The sequence below is a fragment of the Haemorhous mexicanus genome, chromosome 6 (genome assembly GCF_027477595.1).
Source record: "Haemorhous mexicanus isolate bHaeMex1 chromosome 6, bHaeMex1.pri, whole genome shotgun sequence".
NCBI lineage: Eukaryota > Metazoa > Chordata > Aves > Passeriformes > Fringillidae > Haemorhous > Haemorhous mexicanus.
This window is the reverse complement of record NC_082346.1, coordinates 64390356-64408324: the sequence shown is the minus strand read 5'-3', so window position 1 is coordinate 64408324 and position 17969 is coordinate 64390356. Positions and strand designations below refer to the sequence as shown.

At 57.5% G+C, this 17969-nt stretch overlaps 1 protein-coding gene across 6 annotated transcripts in view; it reads right to left on the bottom strand.

The window, feature by feature from the left end:
* Positions 1–13799, bottom strand: part of NIN (ninein) — a 67876-nt gene extending 54077 nt beyond the window's left edge. For 5 of the 6 annotated variants that reach the window (XM_059850683.1, XM_059850685.1, XM_059850688.1 and 2 more), the window contains exons 1-3: positions 13464–13537; positions 7607–7810; positions 667–748 (exon numbers count right to left, since the gene is read on the bottom strand). In XM_059850683.1, coding sequence (XP_059706666.1) covers positions 667–748; positions 7607–7789 — 265 coding nt within the window. In that variant the 5' untranslated portion in view covers positions 7790–7810; positions 13464–13537. Of the gene's footprint in view, positions 1–666; positions 749–7606; positions 7811–13463; positions 13538–13694 lie in introns of those variants that run through there. The other variant, XM_059850684.1, reaches the window with a different exon arrangement.
* Positions 13800–17969: the final 4170 nt, after the last annotated feature.

Below are 17969 nucleotides of genomic sequence, written 5' to 3'. Positions count from 1 at the left end.
CTAAAAAAAAATCAGGGCTAAAAAAAAATCAGGGCTAAAAAAAAATCAGGGCTAAAAAAAAATCAGGGCTAAAAAAAAATCAGGGCTAAAAAAAAATCAGGGCTAAAAAAAAATCAGGGCTAAAAAAAATCAGGGCTAAAAAAAATCAGGGCTAAAAAAAATCAAGGCTAAAAAAATTCAAGGCTAAAAAATTCAAGGCTAAAAAATTCAAGGCTAAAAAATTCAAGGCTAAAAAATTCAAGGCTAAAAAATTCAAGGCTAAAAAATTCAAGGCTAAAAAATTCAAGGCTAAAAAATTCAAGGCTAAAAAATTCAAGGCTAAAATAATCAAGGCTAAAAATCAAATAAATATATTAATGTAACATTAATATAGAACTATACTTATTAACAACTATATCAATATAATAATGTAATTAAAATAAAAATAAATATATCAATATAAACAAATACATTAATATAGATATATTAATATAAATATTTTTTATAAATCTTATATTTTAACCTCTCAATTACCCCATCTCTATAAAACCTTAAAAAAGCCCCAACACCTTTTCTGCATGGATGGCAGCACCTAAAAAGCATTTTCTCTTCTAAGTTCCTCTGTGAGAGCCACCCAGAGCTGCTGTGCCAATGAAAATGAAAATTGGAGCTGATTTCAGTATTTACCTGGTTCTTGGAAGTGCTCCTCATTGGACAGGGTTCTGGATAAGATGAGGATAAGTGCTTCTTTAAACTGATCAAAGTGGACCTGAGGGGGAAAATAAAATTTAAAAAAAGGAAGGAAAGAGGCAATCAGGAGGTAAAAATGAGGCCAAAGTGCAGCAGGAGATGGGCAGCAGTGGGGACCACCCATCATCTCCACCCCTGGGCCAACAGCCTGGGCAAGGGGCACAAAGGAGCCCTGGAGAAGTGACAGAGGGGACATGCAGACACAGCCAGCACCTGTGGGCACGTGGGAACAATTCCTGCCACACAGGAGGGCCCAGAGCACAGATCTCAGGCACTGGCTGGGTTTCCCATGGAGCAGGGACCAAGAGAACATGAAAGGAGCAGGGACATCTCCATCCCCTGAGGGGACCTGGCCAGGCTCAGTGGCTCCCACGGTGAGCCCATTCCTGCTCAGGGATGAACATTCTGCTGTGGAAATGCAGAACAGAGCTCAATTCAGCTTCCAAAACCACTTCCCAACGTGGATGGCAGGAAAATCCCTCCCTCTGCAGGGCAGCTCCTGCAGCTCTGGGAGGGCTGGATCAGGAACTCCAAGCCTGGAGTGAAGCTGGGGAAAAACAGAGATGCTGCTGCCATTGAGGGGGATTTTTCCTTCTGTTTTTTTTCCATCTGTGCCTTCCTGGAAAGCCTCCTGCCTGCCAGGCAGACACAGCCAGGAGGCTGCAGCATCCTCCCCAGCCTGCTGGGGAATGTCAGCAATTCCAGCCTGGGGGACACCAGACCCAGGGACAGCTGGAGGAGCAATTTGACATGGGTCAGTGGCCAGGCAGAGCTGGCTGCTGCCACTTCTCTTGGCTAAATAAACCTTAGAAGAATGTTTAGCATGGAACAGAAAGATTTTGTATTTAAAGAAAGCCAGCGAGGCTGCTCTGGCTGGCAGAGCTGCACTCAGAGGGATTTTCAGGCTGCTGGGGGAGTAAAAGCAGCAAAGTTCAAGTCTGAAGTTCCCCAGCTTGTTTTTGGAGGTCAATCAAGCTCAGAAAAATACCAACAAGCTCCCTGGTAGGGAGGGCACAGAGGTGAGCCATGGAGGTACAGGGGAGCTCAGGCAGTGCCCATCACCCCTGAGGCTTTCAACAGTTTTAAACATGTTTTTTAAACACAATTAAAGAATATGTTCAGCACAGAAGCTCATCAGGAATGCCTTCATCTGAACACTAATTGCTGCCATCCATTTCCAGACACTGGTGGACTTAGTTTACAGAGAGAGGAGAATTTCCCCCATTAAAAAAAGAGAAAACTTGACATTTAGACTAAATGAGGATGAATAAAAGATGAGGGTGTTCAGATTACAGGTTCCCTCCCCACGGGACCCTCTCAGGAATGAATGGACAGAGCCAATCCCCTGGATGGGAGCTCACAGGACAACAAGATCCACTTTGCATCCCTCACATGGAATGAAATAAAGCCAAAGCACCTGGGCAGGTGTGCAGCACCACTGCCATCACCTGCTCTGCATAAGGAGTCCCACAGCTCCTGCCTGCACTGAGAAGGAGGAGGAGGAGGAAGGAGGAGCTGAGCCCTTGCTCAGCTGCACAAGGACAGAGCAGCCAGCCATGGTTCCTGAATGCTGGGAATTCACTGGGGAGCTGAAGAGCTTCTCATTCCCAGCCAGAAGTGAGCAGGAAGGGTTGCAGAATCATTAAGGTTGGAAAAGAATCATTAAGGTCATCAAGTCCAACCTCAGAGCTGCTCAAGCCCCACGTGCTCTCAGAGGAGGAGCACAGAGGAGGTGTCAAACCCAAGCCTTTCTCTGGAGCAGATGCCCATGAGACAGCCCTGTGTGCTGTTCATCCCCAAAAATGCCAAATATCCCCCTGAGCAGAGGGGGAAATGCCCCAGAGCAGAGGGTGCTCTGCTGCCCCCTCCTCCCACCAGGAGCAGGGTGAGATGCTGCTGCTCACCCCCCACTATTGTGGGCCTGGCACATCACCAACAAAGGGGGGGGAAAAAAAGAGAGAAATGAAATGGGTTCAGCCCTCCCTGCTCCCTCCAGCCCTTGGCAAAGCGTGGGCTCAGCAAAACCCACTCCAGAGCTGGTGCCTAATCAGCCACTGGGGTCTAACAAAATAGCCTGGCCCTGGGGTGACACTGGGATTTCACCAGGAGCAGGACACCCACAGGAGCCTGGGGGGTGACACTGGGATTTCACCAGGAGCAGGACACCCACAGGAGCCTGGGGAAGGTCAGGCTGAGGAGCAGGAGGTGGCAGGACTGCAAATGCACATCAGCAGCACAGGGACAGGCACAGGGGCTCCCCAGTGCCCTCCTCACTCTGCAGGTGGCACAGGGGGCAGATTTGTCCTCAAGATGGGCCAGAGGTTTTCCCAGCAGCAGCTAAGCAGCAAAACCAGGCTGTGGTGCACCCCTGACCTGGGATGTGTGCAGGCAGAGTGCTCAGAGAGTTGGAGAAAGAGCCCTGATAAAATGAGAGCTGGGCTGGAGCACGAGCCAGGCAAGGCAGCCACGGGACAGCAAAGGCACAAGGGCTGCAGGAATCCTGCAGGAATCCTGCAGAAATCCTCCTGCAAGGCTGGGGGGGCTCTGGCACAGGTTCCCCATCCCTGGAGGTGCCCAAGGCCAGGCTGGATGGGCTGGGAGCAGCCTGGGACAGTGGGAGGTGTCCCTGCCATGGCAGGGGGAGAACAAGATGGGCTTTAAGGCCCCTTCCAACCCAAACCACTCTGATTTTATGGCTCTGTTCTGGTACTGCTCACCTGTGGGGCTGCTCATGGGGGTCTCCCAGCAATCTGGGGCTGATCCCAGCCAGCCAAAGGGGGTTGGGAAGGTGATGCCCAGTGTGCTGTCATGCCCACCCAGGATCAGGGACAGCACACACATCCCTGCCTGGGAGGGTGGAGAGGCCCTGGCACAGGGTGCCCAGAGCAGCTGTGGCTGCCCCTGGATCCCTGGCAGTGCTCAAGGCCAGGCTGGATGGAGCCTGGAGCAGCCTGGGGGCCCTGCAAAGCCCACAGGCAGACCAGCACTGCACAGCCAGGAGAATTTTCTCAGAAGAGTAAATCCAACAAGACAAACCCAGCAGCAGAGAGGCACAGCCAGCCCAGCCCAGCCTCCCCAGCAGTCAGGGACCAACCAAAGCTGTGCTGCTGAGCAAGCCCAGCTCCTCTGAGAGATCCCAAGGCCCTTCCCAGCCAGCTCCCTCTGAAGCTGTGCTGATTAGCACTGGAAGGGCTGGGAGCCTGTGCCAGGGTCCCTGCTGCTCCTGCTGTGGCCCTGCCATGCAAAGCACCTGGCACAGCCAGGACAGGCAGCAGTGGCTCCTTCCAGCTCCCTGCCCTGATCTCCAGCACCAACCCCATCCCCAGAGCTCTGCCCCTGCCTGCAAACTCCTTCCAGCCAGGAGGGAAGTGTCTGCTGGGGGAGGTGGGGATCATGGGATATCCTGATCCACAGGGATGAGCCAGCCCAGCCCCCCAACAATCCCACCCTGGGCATCCCTGGCAGCTCCTGGAGCAGCCTCGGGGCTGTGCCCATTCCCTGGGGAGCCTGGGCAGTGCCAGCAGCCTCTGGGGGAAGAACCTTCCCTGAGATCCAGCCCAAAGCTGCCCTGGCACAGCTCCAGCCCTTCCCTCAGGTCCCAGCAAGCCAATCCTGCAGTGCCATCAGAACAGGGCACCTTGGCCCAAGCCCCCAGGGCACCAAGGGGAGCAGAGGCTCTGCAGGCACAGGGGGAGGATATTTGGGGATTTTGCAAGAGGTCACTGCAGGGAGCTGGGAGTGAAAGCCCAGCCAGGCAGTCCTTGCTGCAGGCTGGGAATGCAGTGGTGCAGGTGAAACCTGAGCTCCCCATCCCTGCTCAAGGACAGCTCCAAGGACAGGCCCTGCACAGGGCCCAGAGGACCCAACTTGACAGAATCCCAGGAGGATTTGGGTTGGAAAGGACCCTAAAGCTCATCTCATCCCTCTCCCTGCCATGGCAGAGACACCTCCCACTGTCCCAGGCTGCTCCCAGCCCATCCAGCCTGGCCTTGGACACCTCCAGGGATGGGGACTGGCTCCCAGGGCTCCTCCCCATGCCTGCACTGTCCCCAAGACACCTCTGGTTCGCTGCTAATTAAAGGGCACAGAGAGGACAGACAGACAGACAGGCACAGCCACACCCATCCCCTCACTGCTGCCATCCAGGGAGAGGGGAAGGAGCCTTCCTGAGGCAGCCCAGGAGCTGCTGTCAGCATCACCCTGCACACAGTGTGAGCAAAACACTGCCACAGGGCTCTGCCACCAGCCAGGGCAGGACTTACACCCACCCCAGACCCCCTCCATCCCCAAACCATCCCAGGGCAGGGCTTACACCCAAACCATCCCAGGGCAGGACTCACACCCACCCCAGACCCCCCTCCATCCCCAAACCATCCCAGGGCAGGATTTACACTCCATCCATCCCCAAACCACCCCAGGGCAGGACTTACACCCACCCCAGACCCCTCCATCCCCAACCCATCCCAAGGCAGGATTTACACTCCATCCCTCCCCAACCCATCCCAGGGCAGGACTTACACCCACCCCAGACCCCCTCCATCCCCAACCCATCCCAGGGCAGGACTTACACCCACCCCAGACCCCCTCCATCCCCAACCCATCCCAGGGCAGGATTTACACCCCATCCCTCCCCAAACCATCCCAGAGCAGGATTTACACCCCCTCCATCCCCAAACCATCCCAGGGCAGGATTTACACTCCATCCCTCCCCAACCCATCCCAGGGCAGGATTTACACCCCATCCATCCCCAAACCATCCCAGGGCAGGACTTACACCCACCCCAGACCCCCCTCCATCCCCAAACCATCCCAGGGCAGGATTTACACCCCATCCACCCCCAAACCATCCCAGGGCAGGATTTACACCCCATCCACCCCCAAACCATCCCAGGGGAGGCAGCACCTCCAGCCCCTCTCTGGATGCCAGCTCAGCTCCCAGTTCCTGCCCAGGGCAGAGGGCTGGAACCAGGTGATCTTTCAAGTCCCCTTCCAACCCAAACCATGCCACAATTTTATGATCCCAGAGCATCCATTCATCCCTGGAGCAGAGCCCCAGCACAAAGACAAGCACGTGGCCCCAGTGAGTTGCCCCTGAGCAGACAAAACCTTCCCCCACTGCCCCCCTCCCCAGTGCCCTGCCATAAATCCCAGCCCCTGGAAGTGCAGGCAGACAAAGGCTGGGGCCCTCTGCAGCAGGAGGGGCAGGTGCACCAAGTCTGTGCTCAGGGAGCTCTGGGTCTGCTGCTCTGCTCCCCAGGAGATCCCAGGAAAGCCCAAGGATGCCAGGGCCATGAATCTGAGATCTGGCCATTGCTGCTGCTGCTGAGGAGCAAAGACAGAGATTGGGGCTCTGGGGCAGCCTGGGAGGGAGAACCATCCCCAGAGACAAAGGGGGGATGAAATAAAAGGGGATGCCTCGTGTCCTGCAGGGATGGAGCTCTGGGTTGGGATGGAGTGAGTGTGACCCTGCACCTGGGATGTTTTAATGGGGGTTTTGGTGTCCTGAGCAGCTGTGACAGCCACATCTGTCCTTTTCTCCCTGTGCCACCATCCCACAAGTGGCAAAGCCAGGTGATAGGACTTGAAGCTGAAGGAAAATAGATTTAAATTCAATATTGGGAAGGAATTCCTGGCTGGGAGGGTGGGGAGGCCCTGGCACAGGGTGCCCAGAGAAGCTGTGGCTGCCCCTGGATCCCTGGAAGTGCCCAAGGTCAGGGCTTGGAGCAGCCTGGGACAGTGAGAGGTGTCCCTGCCATGGCAGGGGTGGCACTGGATGATCTTTAAGGCCCTTCCAACCCAAACCATTCTGGGATTCTTTGGTAACAGCACCCCAGTGCCCCATGCCTAAGATGACAGAGCAGCACAGAAGGTCTCTGGTGCTCCAGAAAATGCCACACTGCAACTCTAAAGGTCAACAACCTCCACCTGCATCCATCCCAGCTCCACTCACTGTCAGCAGAAGAGCTACAGCCCCAGGGCAGGAGAGGAAGAGGAAGAAAAAGGAAAAATCCCTTTGATCATTAAAGGAATTATTTTGTTTGTGAGAACTGCAGTTTGATTGGAAATTGGAGTCAGGATGGCTGCCTGTCTGCTGAAAGCCCTGGCTGCCTGCTCCACATTTCTCTGAATTTAATGAGCAGTGATGGCATTGCAGGGTGATTTCCAGGGAAGGATCTGATGCACTCTGAGCACAAGGACACCCAGCTGAACACGGAGATCCCCCCAAGGGAAGCAGCCTCTGCTCACTGCCCTGGGATTTAACTCCATAAAGGCACAACCACGACTGGAAGATGGCTTTGGGAAGCCACCAAGGGCAGGCAATGTGGACAAAGGTGGCTCAGACAGCCTGGGACAGAATTCTCTCCCTTAGAGAAACATCCGTGACTGCACATGGCCCTGCCAGCCTGACTGCAGCTTAAGCCAGAGTAAATCACAGGCTCAGGCCCTGGATTTAGGGCTTTGTCCCACCCCAAGTGGCTCAGAGCTTGTCTAAGCACCTGCTGAGCTGGTCTGGGGAGGTGACCCAGGAACCAGTGCTGGGGGCACGGGCACAGCCTGAGCCAAGGGCAGCCAGACCTGGCACCTGCTCTGGCCCTGGGAAAGCACCAGTGCACAAGGCTCAGCCCCAAGTGGGGGTTCCTGAGTTTCAGACCACCTCCAGTGAGGGCAGACAGAGCAGTGCCCTCCCCTGCTATCACCAGTTCTGCTCTTGGAAGTTGCCCTGTGCCCACCCTGCTGACCAGATCAGACCAGACCAGACCCCAGGAGTCCTGCAGCACCAGAGCCTCAGCAGTGTTGGATGCACACAAATCCCACACATCAGTCTCTCCCCAAAACCACCCCATGCATCTGCCCCCTCCATCCCCCAGCTCCTTACCCTGCCTAGGAGGTTTCCTTGCAGGAGGGTCTGCTGCAGTGCTGGGGCCACCTCCTCCAGGTGCAGCACGTGGCAGAGGTCAGTGAGCTCCTCCTGCCCCAGGGAGCCCGTGCCTGTGCTGTCAAAGCTGTCAAAGAGCTCCTTGAGGCGAGCTTCATACTGGTCCTGCTCAGCTTCATCCATCCCATAGCCTGCCACGCTCACCTGGGGGAAGAGATGGGACAGGTCACCCTCGGTGGCATGGGACAGCAGAAAAGCCCCAGGGCTGCCACAGCAGTGCCCACCAGGCTCTTTGGGGCTGGGTTTGGTTGCATCAGTGCTCCACCACTGCTCCAGCCTCTCCCAGCAAGTCACAGAGCAGAGAGACAAAGCCTGGGGAGGGGACAGCCCGGGTGGCACGTCCCTGTCCCTGTGTGCCACCTGACACTGCTCCTGTCAGCTCGTTTGGCTCAGCTGCAGCAGCTAAATTGCTCCCTGGAGCTCCAGTGATCCCCAGGTGCTGCAGGTGAGGCTTTGGTGAGCAGATAAACAAGCCAAGAACAGCTCAGCAGCTGCAGTGGGGCTCTGCCTGAGGAGGGGAGGGCAGGAGACCCCAGCCCAAACCCTTCAGGGCAGCCCCCCACCGTGCCCACCCCCTCCAGGAGCACAAGACACCCCCCTGCACCACAGCTGGGATCATGGAGTGCTTTAGCTTGGGGGAAAAAACTCCAAGATCAAGCCCAGCTGCCAAGAGCTCCCTGTGCTGCTCTCCCTCAGGTGTTTCCCTGGCTGAAGGCTCAGAAGGGTTTGACAGGCAGCAAACCCAGAGCAGCTTGGGGACAGCCAAAATGCACCTGTGTCCTGCAGCAGGCACACAGAACCCAGACCCAATTTGCCTCAGGTCTTCACCTTCCCCTCCAAGTCAAGTTTTCACCCCTCTCATCCTGCTCACAGCCCCAGGAGCTGTTCTGGCAGGGGAGGAGAGGGAAATTTCCTGTCTGAAAGGAAGGATTTGGCTGGAGCCATTTGCTCAGCCTGGCCCAGGGCTCCTGGCTGGCTTTGGGTGGCAGCAGCGTCACCCAGTGCCACCACACAGCCTGGGTGTGGGTGTGCCACTACCCCAGGGGCACAACAGGCACTGTCACCGGGCTTGGGTGACAATGGGCACTGCAGTTGGTGTCCCAAGGACCCAGCTGGGCACCCCAGGATGCTTGGCCAGCCTCACCCATGACCCCACACCAGCCAGCCATGGGAATTCTGGTTTTGTGACTGCTGGGGGTCGTGTCACATTTCCCAAAACAGGGGGTCCTACCCCAGCCCCCTCCCCACCCAGCTCCTCACAGGGTTCTCGTGGCTCCCTGGGCCACCAGCAGCACTCCTGGACATCCCAGAGCTGCTCCAGCTGCAGCCCAGCTCCACTGCCCTGCCCAGCCCAGCCAGGAAATCTCCAGGGCAGGCACTGCAGCAGCTGTGTCCTTGATTTCCCTGGCTGCAGGAGCAGATGCCAGGGCACAGCATCCTCTGGATCCCACATCTGCTGAGGGCTGGTGGAGCACACAGAGCCCAGGGGACAGGGACAGCCCAGCCTGGCTGTCCTTCCTCCTGCCCTGCCACAGACAGGGATGGCTCTGGACACTCCAGGGATGGACACAACCCTTCCACCTGAGCCTCACACCCTCCCTGTCCTATTTTTTTCCCCCCAAATCCCTCTTGAGCTGATTTCTCACAGTGCCCAAGCGCTGGGAGGAGGAGGAGGGAGGGCACAGACACATTTAACCTGGGGCACAGAGGAGGAGGCAGCACCCAAAAACTCGGGTGCCTGTGAGCAGGAGGAAGGCAACAAACTTGTTTCCATTCCCACACCAGCAACCCCATTTCCCACCTGCACCCCCAGGGCTCGACAGTGGCTGGATCCTGGTGGGAAGGGAGCCCTGCCTGCACATTCCAGCGGCCCCAAAACTCACAGCCAAGCCTCCAGCAAAGATGACTCCACCCCACAGAGCTTCCCAAGCATTTCTGAACCTCTTATCTTCAGGGTCAGCCACCTCCTGCCCCCCCAGAGATGTCTCCAGCACCTGACCAGAACCAGTTCTCCCAGTTAGGGCAGAGAGCTAAATGCCACCTCCCAGTATATCCCTGAGCATCCCTGCTGCTGGAGCACTGGGATCACCCCTCTCAGTGCCACAACAGCACAGAGCCCAAAAACTCACCCTGGGCATTGGGAGCCCCAGAAATCCAGCAGGAAAAGCCCAGTCCCTAAAGGAAAAGAGCATCAGGGGCGTGGGTCACACCTGCCCTACAGCCCAGGTGAGTTTTTGGCAAGGGACAGTCAGAGCTAAGAGGGACACAGTGCCACAACAGCACAGAGCCCAAAAACTCACCCTGGGCAAATCCAGCACTGGGAGCCCCAGAAATCCAGCAGGAAAAGCCCAATCCCTAAAGGAAAAGAGCATCAGGGGCGTGGGCCACACCTGCCCTACAGCCCAGGTGAGTTTTTGGCGAGGGCAGCCGACACATCCCCACGCCGAGGCGACAACCAGAGCTCAGAGGAACCAACCACCCCTGCAGAGCCTGGGGAAGGGATTCCCTGTTTCCCAGGGCCAGGAAGCAGCGGGGAGGCCAGGGCTGGGTGCCTACCTGCCGTCAGATGGCCCGGGGAGCTGCCAGCAGCCCGGCGATCCCACAATCCTGCTCAACCTCCATCTTAGGCAGGCGGCTCCGGCACGCAGCCGGCTGCGCAAGGTGACCCAAGATGCCTCCCCCTGCCTGAATTATTCAGCAGCGCTTCCACAGCGAAAGGGGGGTGAAAGAAAAACCACCCAAAGGCTCCTTCCTACCTGAGGAGCTGGCATCAGGCAGCAGTCAGAATAATGAGGTCAGCAGCATCAGAGCCCCGGCGTGTGCTGCCACCTCCATCCATCCAGCAGCCGTGCCGGGGAAGGGGGGACCCGGCAGAGGCACACAAAGCCCGAATGAAAGGGCAGCCTTTCATCCCTGCTCCAGATGGGCCAGCAGCTGAGATGCAGCAGGGATAATAGGGGCAGGCAGCAGCTGAGCGGGGGCTGCCCGGTCCCCCACCAGGAGGAGAGGGGATGGTCCCTGCACAGGGCATCACTTTGTTCAGATTTATTGCTGCCCTTCTGTGCTGTTTCAAGCCCTCCAGAATGACCAGCTTGAGCAGAGAGCGCTGAAAAGTGCATGTTTAGGACAGTCAGCACTACATTATTCCTTATTTCTGTTCTCCTTATTGCCAGCCCGGGGAAGCAAAGCGCTCCGGGATGATGAGGAGAGGAAGTTCTCACCGGCATTTCTTTCCTGCTTTTAAATCCACCCCCTCCTGAGAGCCAGATAACCTTCAGGGCACACAATGTTGGGGCCTGATAGGACTAAATTCTCAGCTAAATTTAACTCAAACAATGTAGGCTTAAACAGTAATTACTGCTTCGCATATTTAAGTGCCTGGAATCGATATCAACTTTAGCCTGGAGCTAATGAAGACACAGATTGGTCAATCAATGGCATCAGCAAGGAAAACCAGCACAATTAGCACAATTCCTTTTTTGGGGGGGAGTGGGGGGGTGTTTGTAAACAGTATGAGTGACAGAATCCCAGAATTACTTGAGTTGGAAGGGACCTTAAAGGCCACTTCACGCCAACCCCCAGCCATGGGCTTCCACTAGGACAATACAAAATCACACTTGCTGCTGCACAAGAGGGAGATTTTGGGATTTTGGGGATGCTCTGCCCAGATGCCCCCATGGGCTGCATCACTAACCAGGGCTATGGGTACCTGGCCCTTATCCCTGCCCTCCACTGAAGTCATCACCTCCAAGGGACAGCAAGGAAAATGTTTTTACTGCTCCTCTTGATTGCCTCACTCAAATGAGGGCCTGGTAATTAGCAGTAATTACCCAGCAGGGCAGCATCCTGTGGCCACCTCCAGAACACAAGCACCTACTCCATGGGATGTCACTGCCTTGAGTGTCCCCCCTGTGCTGGAGAGCACGGCCACACCTGGGCACTTTAAAGCAACTTTCCCTTCCCACTACACCTGTGACAACCTGGGAGGTGTGAACACAGCTGGCAAAACCCACCAGGAGCCCAGGGGTTAATGCTGGGGTTGTATGAGATGCCCAGCAGCCACCAAAAGCAGACTTTGGAGCCCTTGCTGGAAAGCCAGAGCTGAGGTTGTCTCACACTCATTATCTCCTTCCCTAATGAACCATCTCATCCATCACAGCAGCTCTGCTGAATCACAGAATTCCCTGAGCTGGAAGGGCACCCCAAAAACCCCACCCTGGGCAGCCCTGGAGTGTTGTCCAAACTCCTGGAGCTCCGGCAGCCTTGGGAATGTTCACCATTTCCTGGGGAGTCTGGGCAGTGCCAGCACCCTCTGGGGAGGAACCTTTCCTGAAATCCAACCTAAACCTGACACAGCTCCAGACATTCCCTGGGTCCTGTCACTGGTCACCAGAGAGAAGAGCTCGGTGCCCTGTCCCTGTGTCCACCCCAAAATCCCCACACCGTGTCAGGACAATTTCCAGCTCAACTCACTTTGCAATGCCCGGTCCCCTCTCGGAGCAGCAGCCCCACAAAGGGCCACACCGAGAAACCAAAGGGAAAAACAAAACCCAAAAGGACAATGAAGCACCTTAATGTCAGTAAATCACTCGACAGCACGCCCAGCTCTTCAAGGGTCACCACCAGAGTCAGCCTTACAGCTGGCAGCTCCTCCTCCCCATTGACCACGCTCCTAATTTTCCCCCTGCACCTCAATGCCACCTCAAAACACCCCCAAAAAACACCCCCAGACCCTCCAAAGTTGGCAGAGAGCAGCGACTCTGTTAACCAAGCTCCGCTCCAGATTAGCAAGGCAGCGATGGCTATAAAAGCACTATAAATTTATGTAAAGAGCTTCAAAGCAGCGCAGAGGTTTGAATATTCACGCCAGCCCGGTATTTGCATTGTAATAGGGCTTTTCACTCCCAGCCTTCCCTCCGTAAGGAAAAACAAAGCGCCCATCTGGTTTGATTTTGCAAATCGGGCTGGAGTCGCTCTGCAGTGACTCGGGGAGCCCCGGGTGCGATAAAGCCCAAGGTGGAGGCACAAAGCTGATTATTTCAGGAGTAAACAAAGCGAGCCGGTAATTCATCCAGGGAAATGCGGGATCCGGGAATTCCCGCGGAGCTCGGAGCTGCCCCGCTCTGCTGAATCACGGCGAAAACGAGCCCAGAGCCTCCCTCGGCTCCGTTTTGGGGAGCACATGAGGAAGAGGAGCAGGATACACCCAAACTGTCACCCAGGCACCCAGCAAAATCCCAGCACTGGGTGCTCCTAGGCTGTGGATTTTGGCGTTCCTCGGCTCCATCCCTACAGGGATGCTCCAAGGGAGACGGGCCCACGGTTGGGGACCAGACAGCAGATGCTGTCTGCCACCCTGGTGACAACGAGAGCTTTGCCGATGACAAAACAACTGCTGTTATTAATTCCTCCAGCCACAGCCGGCTGCTTCCAGGGCTCAGCCCGGCGAGAGCGGTCCAGAGCCCGCTCCCAGCGCTCGGAGCATCTCTCCGGGAGCAGGGATGGGATGCCCTTGGCAGGAGGGCGAGCGGCACCCGGTACCTGTCACCCTGCGGGGCCACTGCCACCAACACCGAGCGGACCTTGGGAGCTTTGGGATGTCACCCACTCACAGCCACCCCTGAAACCACCACCGCACCCTGCAGCTGCGAGGAAGCAAACCTATAACGCTAACCCTATCCCCATCACCCCCTTGCTCCAGCATCCCCCCACTTCCAGCACTCCATCCCTCCAGCATTCCCCCTTTCCCTGCAGCACCTCCCCGCCCTCCAGACCCCCTTCTCCCCCAGGCACCCACCTCGCCGCTGCGCCCCTTCCCCGCCGGCCCGTCCCGGCGCCCCGCACACGCGGCCGGCCCCGCCGGGAAGGGACGGGAAGGGGCGGGCTGGGCCCCGGCACCGCCCGCGGAGGAGGGACCGGGGCGTTCAGCGCTCCCCCCGCACCCGGGGCTCGCTGATGCCCCTTCCCCTTCCCTTTTCCCTTCCCTCCCCCGTTCCCGCGGCCGCCCCCGCGCCCGTCCCGGCCTCACCGGCTGCCGGTGCCGCGGGCGCGGCGGGGCTGGCGGAGCGCTCGGAGCGTTGCGGGGCCGGGGGAGGCGCCGCGTTCAAATGCGGCCGCGTTTATTGGGCCGAGGCTCGGGGGCGGCCCCGGGGGTGCGGGACGGCCCCGGGGCGGGGGGACCGGCGGCCTTTGTGCGGCACCGCCCGGGAACGCCCCCCGGTACAAGGGACGGCTGCGGGGGTCTGCTGGGGTGTCCCGCATCCCTGGGCCACCAACGTGTCCCCGCTGTTCTGCACCAGTGTGGCATCACCTCAACTTCCTGCTCTTATGTCCCCCAGGGTGGCATCACCCCAACTTCCCGCTGTCCGCTAGCATAACCCTCGGTCCCCGATGTCCTGATCCCCCGGGTGGCATCACCTCGGTTCCCATCATCCTGCAGCCAGGGGACATCATCCCATCTCCCTGCTGTTCTGCACCCCCGGGTGGCATCAGCCCATCTCTCCACTGTCCTGTCCCCAAGGGTGGCACTACCACGGTCCCCACTGTCCCACACCTCAGAGTGGCTCCTCAATGTTCCATCCCCCCAAATGGCATCATCACAGTTCCTGTCATCGCACTCCCCAAGGCGGCATCACCCAGCTCCCAACTGTCCCCTCCCCCAGGGTGACATCACCTGAGTTCCCATCATTCTGCACCCCACAGGGACATCACCCTGGCTCCTGCTGCCCTGCACGCCAGAGCAGCATCACCCCAGCTCCGTCCTGTCCCCCAGATGGCATCACCCTACTGTCCTGCACCCCAGGGTGGCATCACCCCAGCTCCCCAGCGCCCTGTCCCCCACGGTGACATCACCCAGGTTCTCATCCTCCCACAAGCCAAGTGGACACCACGGAGTTCTTGCTGTCCTATACGCCAAGGTGGCATCACCCGGGCTCCCCACTGTCCTGTCCCCCAAGGTGGCATCACCCCGGCTCCCCACTGTCCTGTCCCCCAAGGTGGCATCACCCCGGCTCCACGCTGTCCTGCACCCCAGGGGACACGGCCCTGCAGCTCCTCATTGTCCCAGAAAAACAATGGCACGTCACCTGGGCTGTCCCACGCCTGAAGGTCACAGCAGCACATCTCTGTTCCTGCCCTGGGGACGTGGCACCCTGGCTCCCTGCCATTCCAGGGTACCATGTCACCCCACTGTCCCCCGCCTTGGGGACATGACACCCCAGCTCCCTGCCATCCCTGGGCCTGGGGGACAACGTCCCGACTCTCCTTGTGTCACTGTGACACAGGACAGCTGCTGTGCTGTGACATCCACCCCTTCCCCCGCCCCAGCCCCGGCGGTGGCTCTGCGCTGTCCCACCTGCGCCCCTCACTCTCTTTGGGGGGGTGACAAGACCAAGGGCCCCCTTTTCCCCAGGAGCCAGCGCAGGAGCAGGGGAGCGCTGGGGCGGTGACACAGCAGCCACAGCTCCAGCAGAGCTCCAGCCCTGGTTCGGAGCTCGGCAGTCCCGGCTGGGAGCCGGAGCCGCCGCCCGCCCACGCTCCTGCTCCGCGCCAGCCGAGCCGCAGGAAGCCGGCGGTCCCCAAGGCTTGTGGATTCTCTGATGGCTATTAGGGGCTTCCACCCACGCTGCAATCCGCTCTCGAGCAATTGCATGAGATTATTTTACTGTTTTTTTTGGTGAAAATGCCGCGGGCGACATGACTTTTTAGCCTTCTTCCCTTTTTCGAGGCGGCTCTGGTCTGCGGGTTCGAGGAATTCGTGGGGAGGAGCGAGGGGAGCACAAAAACCTCGCTCAGATCATAAACCAGGCTTAAAACCCCACAGCAGAGCCACGGGTGGGTTTGCCACCAGACGAGGACATCTGGGACGCCTGAGGTGACAGTGTAAAGAGCTCCAAAAGTATTGTAATAAAATATTGTAATAAAATATTGTAATGAAATATTTAGGGGTAGCTCTGCTGCACGTCACCTGGCACCTCACTGCCACCTGCCCCGGGGGCAGCGCCCCGGCTGTGGGACATGGCACAGTGTCCCCAGCACAGCCCTGCCCAGGGATGTGGCCGTGTCCTCGCGGTGACAGCAGCAAGGCAAGGTGACACCAGAGGGAAGGGGCCCTTTGCCGGACAGATGTCAGCAGCCGCGGCTTTGTGCCGGCCAAGGGCTTTTTGTCTGCGTTTTTAACATTTGCCATTTTTCTCCGCCGCTTTCTTCTGCTCTGACACTTGCTGAGGGTTTTTCTTTCTTTCCTTTCTCCCTCTCTTTCCACATTTGCTTTTCCATCCCCGCTTCAAACACTTTTTCTCCGCGTATTATGCTGAAGTTGGAACCATCTGGTGCTTTGTTTTGTTGCGAGCCCGGCGAGTGCCAGGACCTTTATCCCCCTCACCCTCCTCCTCCTCCTCCTGCCTCTCTAATCCAAGCGACAGCCCCAAAAAGTGCCCCCCCCCGTCCCCCAACAAAGCCACGGGCCACACGCGTGCACGGGCGGGCGATGGGGACAGCAGCACGCTCGCTGTCCCCATGTCCCCATCCCACAGGGACGTGCAGCCCCCCGCACCTCAGGAGCGCTGCAAATCATCCCAGCGCAAATTCCTGACTCATTTTTAGGACCAGCTGTTAGCAGAGGCATCCTGATTTTATTTTTCCCACAGGAGAAAAGCGCCTTTCTGGGGAGCCCCGGAGCCGTGCCAGACACGGAACCCTCCCGCCTATTTTTGGAGCCCCCTTCCCAGCGAGCAGCTGGGCTCCAGGATGGCATTTACAGCCAGCTCGGAAGGAAGGGAAGCTCGGCTCAACCAACGTCACAAAAATCGGGACACGTGGGAAACACGGGGATTGCAGGACATCAGCCACCGATGGACCCGCGGCTGGCACGGAGCCACCCAAAATCAGGGGCAGCGGCTGCGCAGGCGGTGGGTGACCCCTGTGCGAGGCCGTGGGTGCCCGGCTCCTGCAGGAACACCCTCCCGGCTTGGCTCTGGCTGCTCCGTCACGCTTTCCTTCCCATTTTCCCTGAACAATGGGGTGCTTTGTTCTAGGGCGAGGAAAAGTCCGGCTGCCTCGCTGGGAGCTGGGGGGGAGCTGCGAGCTGCTCTTGCATTCCTGGGGTCTTTCCAGCTGTGTCCTGCTGGGCACAGGAACCCCTCACCCCGACCAGGACAGGGAGAAGAGGGTCGTCAAATAGCCAAAATATTCAGAAAAAAAAAATTAAAAAGAAAAACAAACAAACAAACCATGAAACCATCAGCAAGACATAAAGGGAGAAAGGAAAAGACGCTGTATGAAAAGAAAAAAAAAAAAAAACAACCAACAGCTGGAGGGAACCTCCCCATCTCCCAGCTGGTGCCGGGAGAAGTTTGGAATGACATAAGCCCAAACTTTGCTATTTTTTGCATGAAACAAAGGCGAGCCCTGCTCAGCCGCAGTGGTGCCGTCGCTCCTCGGCCGCGGCTCGCTGCTGCCATCCCACGTCCGGCTCCCTCCGCACAATCTCCCTCCAGCACCGCCTCTCCGGCCTCATCCTGCCTCTGTCCACACGAGGATTTTCCCTTCAGCCCAGGAAAACCTCGTGTTTGCTGTGCTGGCTCCTTATGGCAAGAAATATTTGGGTGGTTGCTCCATCCTGGTGAGCGCTCTGAGCTTCCCAAGCTCTGTGCCAGCCCCTTCCAGCCCTCAGGAGATCCAGACTCCACTGGACCTTGTCCAGCCCTGTGGGCATCACTGGAGTTTTTGGAGATCTCCTCTCCCATGATCTTCATGAGAATTCACTGCCCAGCTGCAGCCCCAGCACTCATGGAATGGGGAAAAATCAGGGGTGGAAGGAAAAGCTCTGTTTTGTGAAACCAGCTGGGAATGGGGAAAAATTTGGGATGGAAGGAAAAGCTCTGGCTGTGAAACCAGCTGGGAATGGGGAAAATTTGGGATGGAAGGAAAAGCTCTGGCTGTGAAACCAGCTGGGTCTGTTGGTCATTTCCCCCATTCTCCTGCCCCTGAGGCATGGGAAGAGCAGCTCAGGGCTGGCTTGTGTCACCTCATTGCAGCAGCTGCTGGTGGGGAACACGCAGTGCCTGCCCACAGCCCCAGTTTGGCTGGACCTGTTTGACTTTGCATTTGCATTTTGCTGCTGAAGCAGGGTTAGATTAAATATTGGGAAAGAATTGTTCTCTGTCAGGGTGGGGAGGCCCTGGGACGGGGTACCCAGAGAAGCTGTGGATCCCTGGAAGTGTCCAAGGCCAGGCTGGACAGGGCTTGGAGCACCTGGGATGGTGGAAGGTGTCCCTGCCAGATGACCCTGGTAGGGTCTTCA